Source organism: Eulemur rufifrons, chromosome 30 (assembly GCF_041146395.1).
Source record: "Eulemur rufifrons isolate Redbay chromosome 30, OSU_ERuf_1, whole genome shotgun sequence".
Classification (NCBI taxonomy): Eukaryota; Metazoa; Chordata; class Mammalia; order Primates; family Lemuridae; genus Eulemur; species Eulemur rufifrons.
This window is the reverse complement of record NC_091012.1, coordinates 101,056,811-101,066,736: the sequence shown is the minus strand read 5'-3', so window position 1 is coordinate 101,066,736 and position 9,926 is coordinate 101,056,811. Positions and strand designations below refer to the sequence as shown.

At 47.1% G+C, this 9,926-nt stretch overlaps 1 protein-coding gene across 1 annotated transcript; it reads left to right on the top strand.

Moving 5' to 3' along the window:
- The first annotated feature begins 5,241 nt into the window (after nt 1-5,241).
- LOC138378103 (centromere protein V-like protein 3) lies at nt 5,242-6,084 on the top strand. The gene has a single exon (XM_069463396.1). The coding sequence runs from the start codon at nt 5,242-5,244 to the stop codon at nt 6,082-6,084; it is 843 nt and encodes a 280-aa protein (XP_069319497.1).
- Nucleotides 6,085-9,926: the final 3,842 nt, after the last annotated feature.

Genomic DNA, 9,926 nt, shown 5'->3' with positions numbered 1-9,926 from the left:
ATCACTTAATTCCATCAGAATGGCCTTTATCACAAAGTTCCAAAACAATAAATATTGTTGTGGATGTGGAGAGATAGGGACACTCAGACACTGCTGGTGGGACTGCAAACTAGTGCAACCTCTGTGGAAAGCAATATGGAGATACCTCAAAGAGGTACACGTAGAACTGCCATTTCATCCAGCAATCCCATTACTGGGCATCTACCCAAAAGAACACAAGACATTCTATAAAAAAGACATCTGCACTAGAATGTTTATAGCAGCACAATTCACCATTCCAAGGATGTGGAAACAACCCAAGTGCCCATCAATACGTGGGTGGGGCCGGGCGAGGTGGCTCCCGCCTGTAATCCTAGTACTCTGAGAGGCCGAGGTGGGTGGATCGCTCGAGGTCCGGAATTCAAGACCAGCCTGAGCAAGAGCGAGACCCCGTCTCTACTAAAAATAGAAAGAAATTATCTGGACAACTAAAAATATATATAGAAAAAATTAGCCGGGCATGGTGGCACATGCCTGTAGTCCCAGCTACTTGGGAGGCTGAGGCAGGAGGATCGCTGGAGCCCAGGAGTTTGAGGTTGCTGTGAGCTAGGCTGATGACATGACACTCTAGCCCGGGCAACAGAGCGAGACTCTGTCTCAAAGAAAAAAAAAAAAACAAACATGAGTGGATTAATAAAATGTGGTATATGTATACCAAACTGACAAACCAACTGCGGCTGAGGATGTGGAACAACAGGAACGTTGATTCATGTAAAATTGCACGTCTCTGCCACTGAATTCGGAAGGCAGTTTGACAGTTTGAGAGGTTCTTAACAAAGTTCATCATATTCCTGCCACTCCATCCAGCATTCCCGCCATTAAGTATTTGCCCCCTTGATTTCAAAACGCATGTCTAAATAAAAGAGAAATCCAGAATTAGTAAAAAAGAAATTAATTCAGAAGGATTATTACAAGGAGGTGGTGGGGGTGGGGGTGGGGGAAGGGACTATTGCAGGAGGACGTGAATAAGTAAAGCACAAGTCATGTGTTTGGGCAATGAAACTATGGCGCGCGCATGCGTGCCTGCGTGTGTGTGTGTGTGTGTGTGTGTGTGCATGTGTGTGTGTGTGTGTGTGTGTGTCATAGACTAAATGTGTCCTACCAAATTTCATCTGTTGAAGGACTAACCCCCAACGTGATGGTACTTGCAGGTGGGGCCTTTGGGAGGTATATAGGTTTCAATGAAGTCGCGAGGGTGGCATCTCTATGATGGGATTAGTATCTCTATAAGAAGAGGAAATGAAGATAACTCTCCCTGCGAGGACAGAGTGAGGAACTTTAATGATGGTTACATGACACAGCATTGCTCAAAATCCATAGAAATCACAGCACACAGAGTGAAACTTAATGTATTCAAAATTTTCAAGCATCATTAAGGAAGTCGGGGGATATCAGGATGAAATGCAGAGTGTGACAAAAATATCTAACCCAGCAAATGTATGAAAAAACCTCACGGAAAGGTGGGAGGTACAATGTGCTGATCTAAGGAACTCTGGAAATGAAAGAAGTTTGTAACGCTAAAGACAAAGGAAAGTGCACCTATGCACCGTAATCTAGGGGATAAATCTGTTGCCCGTGCGGACACAGGTTAAGAAATCTGGCACATCACGCAGTACATGGAACCGAACAATCAGTAAATGGATGGTGGATGGGGGGAGGCAGCTTTCTCACCGCTGCAGTGGGAGGCAGGGATCCTAAAGTGGCAGGGCAAGAATGATTCACACGGTGATGGAACAGAGGTGGAGACATCGGTGACAACTCCCAGTTAGCTTCTTATACATACTCATGACCACATGTAACAGAGATGTGTATATACCTGGGTTAGTATACACGCATGGATTTCCTTTTGTTTCGGCTGAGAGGGCCTAGACACCACTCACCCCAGTAACAACAAGCACACCTAGTGCCCAGACATTGTATGGGATTATACACTAAAGTATGAAATAAATATCTGTGAGAGTATCACGATCTAAATAAGTGACTGAATCAAGAAATACATGGAGAGGCATAGAAAGATCTGTCATGCTGAAGGATTCCAAAGAATTCATGTACACACACTCTGCCCCAGTGAAAGGGTAACTCCCCACCAGTTAACTGTGGTCTGTTCTCAGTGACTTCCTTCCACACAGTAGAGCCTGGAAAGGGATTAAAAAGAGTAACTTTACATTGGAGAAGTCTGTCAAACACTACTTCGGCCAGGTGATCAAGGTCGACTTCAGCAGTCAAAGCTCGTGTTTAAATCAAATACCCTTGATATGGTTAGACAACAATGGCTGTTTACCTTTGCAGTGTTACTCCCATAACTCGCATCAGTCTAAACTCGAGAAAACATCAGGAAAGTCTCAACTGAGGGAGATTCCACCGAATGTCTCAGGAGTAACCCTCAAAACTCTTAAGGTCATCAAAACAAGCAAGTCTGAGAAATTGTCACAGCCAAGACAAGCCTAAAGTGACATGACGACTAAAGGCAGTATGGCAGGCTGGATGGCATCATGGAACAATGAAAGGATAGTAGGGAAGAACAAAGAAAACCTCAATAAAGCATGGACTTTAGCTTCTTCTGCCTCTCGGGAACCACCACCAGGGAATTGCTGGGCCCTGTGTCAGCAGGGAAACCAAGCAGACAGGAGTAGCATCGCAAAGGCTCTGAAAATTAACCTTTTGGAAAATCCAGAACCTGAAAGTGGACAGCCGATCTGCACGCCAAACCTAAACAAGGCGGATGACAGCTAAAATGAAATATTTAAATAGTTTCCAGAGTCTCCTAACATAATGGCCAAGATATCTTGTGGACAATAGAAAATAACCCACCATATCAAGGACCAGGACAATCACAGGTGGAATGAGAACCTCCGATCAAGTGGTGACAACACAGCGATGAATCAGATGTGGCAGGCAGTCACCTGACAAACATTTTAAGGCAACCATCATCAAAATGCTTCTTTAAGCGATTACAAATATTCTAGAAACAGATGAAAAATATGAAATCTCAGTGATAAACAGAAGTTACAGGCCGGGCGCGGTGGCTCACGCCTATAATCCTAGCACTCTGGGAGGCCGAGGTGGGAGGATCGTTTGAGGTCAGGAGTTCGAGACCAGCCTGAGCAACAGCGAGACCCTGTCTCTACTAAAAATAGAAAGAAATGATCTGGACAGCTAAATATATATATAGAGAGAAAAAAACATTAGCCGGGCATGGTGGCACCTGCCTGTATTCCCAGCTACTCGGGAGGCTGAGGCAGGAGGATCGCTTGAGCACAGGAGTTTGAGGTTGCTGTGAGCTAGGCTGATGCCATGGCACTCTAGCCCGGGCAACAGAGCGAGACTCTGTCTCAAAAAAAAAAAAAAAAAGAAAAAAGAAAAGAAAAAAAGAAGTTATAAATTGGAAAATTATGGAAGAGAAAAAAAAAGAATAACAGAAATTTGGAAACATTGCTGGATGGGCTCAATAGTAGACTGGAGCTGACAAAAGATACTGTTGTTGTAACCGAGGACTGATCACTAGGCTGTACCCATGCTGAGCAAGAGAGAGATACAGACTTAAAAAATAATGAACAGATCCTCAGAGAATTTCAGACGATGACAAAGTTCCAACATCCCTACGATCACACTCTCCAAAAAAGAGAGTGGAGTTGAAAGAGCAGTATAGGAATCCAAGGCGGAAAATGTCAAATATTTGATGAAAAACACAAACCTAGAGATTCTGGAAAATTAGTGAACCTCAGATAGGAGAAACACAAATAAATCCACGCCAAGACACATTCTCATGAATCTCTTGGAGCTCATAAACATTGAAAACAGCAAGAACAAAATGGTGCCGAGATTATAGGGCAACCCCAACTTAAGGAAAGGCCAATTTCTCGTCTGAGCAGCAGGAGCCATTAGGAAGGATAAATACATCTGCAAGTGTTGACAACAAAGTACTGTCAATCCTGAATTTTGCATCTCATGCAGGGACACCATCCCTCATGGATGGAGAGGAATTCAAGACATCCTCAGGGAAAGGAAAACTAGGAGATTTTCTCACTAGCAGACCTTTGCTGAAAGAATGGCTAAGGTCTTTGCTTAAAATAGAAAGGAAACAATAGAAGGACTCTAGGAGTATCAGAAAGGAATAACGTGTCATAAACAAGAAACATCTGTAGGGAACATACATTAAGCCACCCTTTTCCCTGTGAATTGAGCTAGACATATTAGAGCATTAAAACAAAAATTATAAAATCATCAGATGCTCCAGGCCATTTTGTTGAAAAGTGAGGAAGATGAGGTGCCTCCCTGGACCTAATGTTTCCACACTTCTATTGAAGTGATGAAAACTGGATACCAGCAGGCCGTGATAAGTAACATACATCCACTGTATGTTGCAGAGCAACCACGGAGACAATTTTGCAGAGCAAAACACTCAGAAACACTTCTTAGAAATCAAGATACATCCTGTAAAGTGTTCAAGTAAGCCACAGAAAGGCAAGAGAGGAGGAACAGATGGATCAGACACAAAGGAAACAAAAGAAAACAAAGGATAAGTTGGTGAACTTAAACAGCAGCCCAGCAGTCATGACCCTCATGGAAGTGAACTAAATACGTGGATTCCCAGGCAGACATTGGCAGAGTCAGGAAGAATCACGACCTACCCACACCAGGTTTGTGTGACACTCACATCCATTTCAACCGATGCAGGTAAATGAAATGGAAAAGGATGGAAGAAGCCACATCACGGAAACGTTCCTTTCAAAAGCCAGAGTAGGCCTATTAATTTAGTAGCTAAAGTAGACTTCATCACAAAGAAAATTGAGTTAATAAGGAAACATTACATCGCAATAAAAGAATCAATCCTCCAGGAAGACTAAGAGGACTCTTTGCCGGCCCCTGCCACCCACTCCTCCAATTAGCCCTCCCCTGGGGGCCTTCCTGTCTCTTCCCAGAGCACCCTGTTCTTGTCCCTGTCAGAGCAAAGGTCTCCATATGCCGGTGACTGTATTTGTGTATGACTGACCCGAAATGAGAGTAAGTGCTCCTGAATGAATGACGCCCTGCAGACCGCATTTGGGGCCAGCAAAGGCTGTTTTGATAGGGTCAAGGGAAGGGTCTCTCTGCAGCACATTCAACACGTGGCCAATCCTGCTGGTGCAGACAAGGAGGCAGCCCAGTGACTGAGTAGGAAATGAGGGGCGGGGGGCACACGCTTGGCAGGCTGCGAGCGCCATGGGCAGAGTGAGGAACCGAGCGACTGCTCGGCGGCGGAGGCGAAAGCGGCCCGGGGAGTCTCCCGCCGCCTGCGCAGCCATCGCGGTCATGGGCGCCAGCCGCCCGCGGTGTCCCCGTGTCCAAGTCGGGGTCGGGGTCGGGAGCCAAGCGGCCGGGAGGGAGCGAGCGGCGGCCAAGAGGTGGCGGGGAAGGTCGCGGCGGAAGCGCTGGTGGCGGAGGGTCCGGGAGGCCCGCCTCAAAGATCTGCTGTCCCCCGCGCCACCCGCGAACCCGCTGGCGCCCGCCGCGTCCCCCCAGGAGCTGGACCTGGGCGCGCAGCGCGAGCGCTGGGAGACGTTCAGGAGGCTGCGGGGCCTCAGCTGCGAGGGCGCCGCCAAGGTCCTGCTGGACACCTTCGAGTACCCGGGCTTGGTGTATCACACCGGGGGCTGCCACTGCGGCGCGGTCCGCTTTGCGGCCTGGGCCCCCGCAGACCTGCGCGTGCTGGATTGCAGCTGCAGGCTGTGCAAGAAGAAGCAGCACCGCCACTTCCTGGTGCCGGCCGCGCGCTTCACGCTCCTCCAGGGCGCGGAGAGCATGGTCACCTACCGATCCAACACGCACCCGGCGCTGCACAGCTTCTGCCGCAGGTGCGGGGTGCAGAGTTTCCACGCAGCTGTCTCTGACCCCCGGGTGTACGGCGTCGCCCCGCACTGCCTGGACGCCGGCACCGTGCGCAGCGTGGTCGTCGAGGAAGTCGACGGTGGCGAGCAGGAGCAGGAGGCCACCAAGGAGCACAAGACCACGCAGAACGCGTCCACCCAGGCAGCCCCCGCCTGTCCTCTGGAAAAGGAGCAGTGACTGGGGCCGAAACAGGCCCCCGGGCGCCCCTCCGGGGAATCTCCGCAGTCCTTGTAAAAAAAAAAAAAAAAATATTGTGTGAAAGAGCTCTGTTTCTGAACTGCAAACCTGTTGTGTTGCTCTGAGCTTCTCTTCCAGTGTTTTCCTTTCCCCTCCAGTAATGTGCACCGGACTCGCTTCTGATCCAAAACCTGAACACACGTTTGTCTGTGTACAACGATAATCTTGCAATCCACTAAGCAAGGACCGTCTCTACTTTCTCAAGCCATCCTCTGTGTCACTCACTTTTACTACCCTTCGTACAGTTCTCACAAATCACTTGTAGATTATTCCTATGTATTGTACGTTTTTGGTGCTATCGTGTACAGGATTGTTTCTAACAGTTGCACCTGGTGTTTAGCACAGGTACATCCAGTTTTGTAAACATTTATTAGGATGTTTTCCATTGATTACTCCGTGTGTGTGTGTGTGTGTGTGTGTGTGTGCGCGCGCGCGCCCCCTTTGTGTGTATTAGGTTGACACTCAAGATTTTCACTACTTAGTGGTTGAGTTACTCTTAGCTAGGTTGTTTATTGAGTATGTTCTTAAATTATGTTTTAAGATTTGTCAGGATTGCATACTTCATTGCTTTTACTGACCAAATGATGTGTTAGTATTTTTTTTTTCAGTTTTGTTTTAGTAACTCTCTGGGAAGGGTGTTAAGACAGGAAAGAGAATGATGTCTTTGTAATGTGTGCCCCCTTTAATCTTTTGAAATACCTATCTTGTACATGTGTTAAGTATACAGAAATTAGTAAATAATTTTTGAGAGGAAATTTTGTTTGTTGATTTATACATAAAACACCGCTTACTATAGGGAAGGTTTGGTGGCTGTAATTATTTGGTCTTAGGTTATTTGCAAAAGTAGTGGTGTCTCTGGCTTTTATAATAGGGAAAAGTTCTCCAGGGTGCCCTGTAATTTTGATGAGGGGAATTATGAGTGGGTACACATCCTGCCTCTGGGAACACAGTATCTGTGTTTGAATCTGGAATCTGCTACATACTAGTTATATAACTTGTATGGAGGTGCTTTTTTTTTTTTTTTTGAGACAGAGTTTCACTCTGTTGCCCAGGGCAAGTGCCCTGGGGTCAGCCTAGCTCACAGCAACCTCAAACTCCTGGGCTCAAGCGATCCTCCTGCCTCAGCCTCTCGAGTAGCTGGGACTACAGGCATGAGCCTCCATGCCTGGCTAATTCTTTCTATATTTTTAGTTGCCTGGCTAATTTCTTTCTATTTTTAGTAGAGATGGGGTCTTGCTCTTGCTCAGGCTGGTCTCGAACTCCTGACCTCAAACGATCCACCCTCCTCGGCCTTCCAGAATGCTAGGATTACAGGTGTGAGCCACCGTGCCCGGCCTGGAAGTGCTGAAACTATTCTTCAACTTCATCTTCTGTAAATCACATTAATGACTAATAGAGTTTTTATTTTCAGGGTAAAGACAGTGCCTTGGGTGGACTAGCTTATCAATGAATGCCTATGTTCTCCTTTCTACTGATTTGAGGTCCCCAGACCCCTCCTATCAGGTCATCCAGAAAATACTACACTGGATTGCTTAGGGGGGCGTGTATATGCAGTGGGGCAAACCCGGAAGAAATGCAACGAAAGAATTTAAGCAAGGATCAGTTAGAGTTTAACGCCATGGAGGAGGGATGGCTTTGTGACTTGAGTGGGGAACTCGTCTATGTTCCTATTACTCTTGCTAGGTATCAGACCGCCCCAAACTTAGTCCATAAGCTAACAACCAGTTTACCCTATGCGTGGCATTTTAACATCAGGAGCTCAGAAAGGCCACAGTGGATATGACGCGTTTCACATGAGTCTGTGACCTCAGCTGCAAAAGCCTGACTGGCTGGGCCTTGAACCACCTGAAGGTTCAGTCACTGACATGCCCAGCGCTGGCATCGAAAGGACTGGAAGACTAGGTGGGGAGTGCAGGGCCTCCCTGCTACCTCTCCATGGACGTAGGCTGACGTCCTCCTGACACAGCAGTCCTCGCAGTACTCAGGCTTCACACCCTGTGGGTCGGGCTCCAAGCAGGAGCGTTGCAGCAGTAAACAAGCTGAATGCTGCACCACCCTCTATGACCAGGACTCAGAAGTCGTGATGAGTCACTTGTGTCATACTCTATTGATTAGAAGTGAGTCAGCAGCCCTTTCAGATTCAAGTAGGGTGATTAAACTGCATCTCATGGTGGTGGAGGTGGCAGCTTTTTATAACAGCATGAGAGAGGGGACATATTGGCGTGGCCATCTTTGGAAAATACAGTCTGTGGCACAGTGGGCTCCTGGGGAGCTGGTTAGGTTTCACTCAGTTCCCCTATGTGGCGGCCACTCAGATGTTTGCCCTGTAACGGTTTGACAGTTCACATACAGTGCGTGTATAGTTGCGTATGATTTAAGCCAGAATATTACAAAACGGGTGATTCTTACTCCTATCACTGAGCAAGAGCCGGAGCAGACTAAATGTATGACTGGAGGTACACAGAGAATACGACAGCCAGGAGGAGGCTGGCCGGTTGCTCCTGCGGCAAACCTTGACAATGGCCACCCAAGCACAGCCCGGGGTAGTAGAAGTCGTATCCAGGGGGACCTTAAGTGTTTCTGGGCCCACGGAAAAGCTTAACCTATCATTGCTTGGATATGTTGGATTGCCTTAGCGCAGTGCCCCTGACCACCCCTTCCTCTATCCATTCTAATCCCTTCGTGCTTTCGTTCATTCATTCCACAAATATTTACTGAGCGTTTAACATGTGCCAAACAGAATGTGAGAAGGACTTAAGGCTATGGAGAGGAAGCAGGGTTGGCTAAAGTAATTTTCTTAGAGCGTAGCTTAGCTTTCTTACGGAACGCCACAGGAGAGGGAACTGAAATAGCCCTGTGAGTGGATGACAGGAGTGCATCTGGCACCTGACGCACAAAGGCCACTGCTATGCTGGCCATCTGCATGGCATCTGTAGGATGAACTCCAGACTGGAAGGTGAATTTGTTTTCTGAAAAGTGTCATGAAAAGATTCAGTAAGAAACCGTCGATGATATCTGCCCTATTGACATCCTGTAATACCTCTACTCTCCTTTCTTCACCTTTCCATTAACATCACAATATTTTTTACTGAAATATGTTCGAAAAGGACCATTCGTATCATGGAACCAAAGGGAAAGCTGTATCTCTAGTCATAAAACATAACTAAAAATAAATATAATGAAAAGGTTTTATGGTTATACATAATCTTTAATGAAACATTTGAAATAAAAAAGGAGAAATAGATCAAAGGCCCTCCCTCCACAGAATACCTCCTCTGTGTTCCCTTATTTAATGTTCACAGAAACCCTCCCTGACATGTATTATTGTTCTCAATTTGTGGCTGAGGCGCATGGATGCAAAGCTGGGGAGTGACGGAGAGAAGGGGGACAGCCAGGGCCACTGGACAGCACAGTCGGTAAGGACTGGAGACAGAGAGGTTCCCGTGTACTTCTGCTCCCCTGAATCTGGTCCCTTCTCCTTGGTTATGGATCCAGTTCCCTCAGCATTTCCCCCATGGCCTCTTCACACCCACAGTAGGTTTCCCTCCCAGAGACCGCTCCCGAGATCCTGCAGCCAGATGCCCAGTGGATTCAGCCTTGACTCGGGCCGTCTTTAGAAACCTGAAATGATATTAGATTAGACGTGCTGCCATTTTGTGACACCCCCCACCCCCCATCCCCCACCTCCAAAATTGTTTTTCCATGTGCCGATAGAACAGAGACAACTCTGGGACCACAAATGACGTGACCTGCACATCACAGTTTGGGAAAACACTTATTTT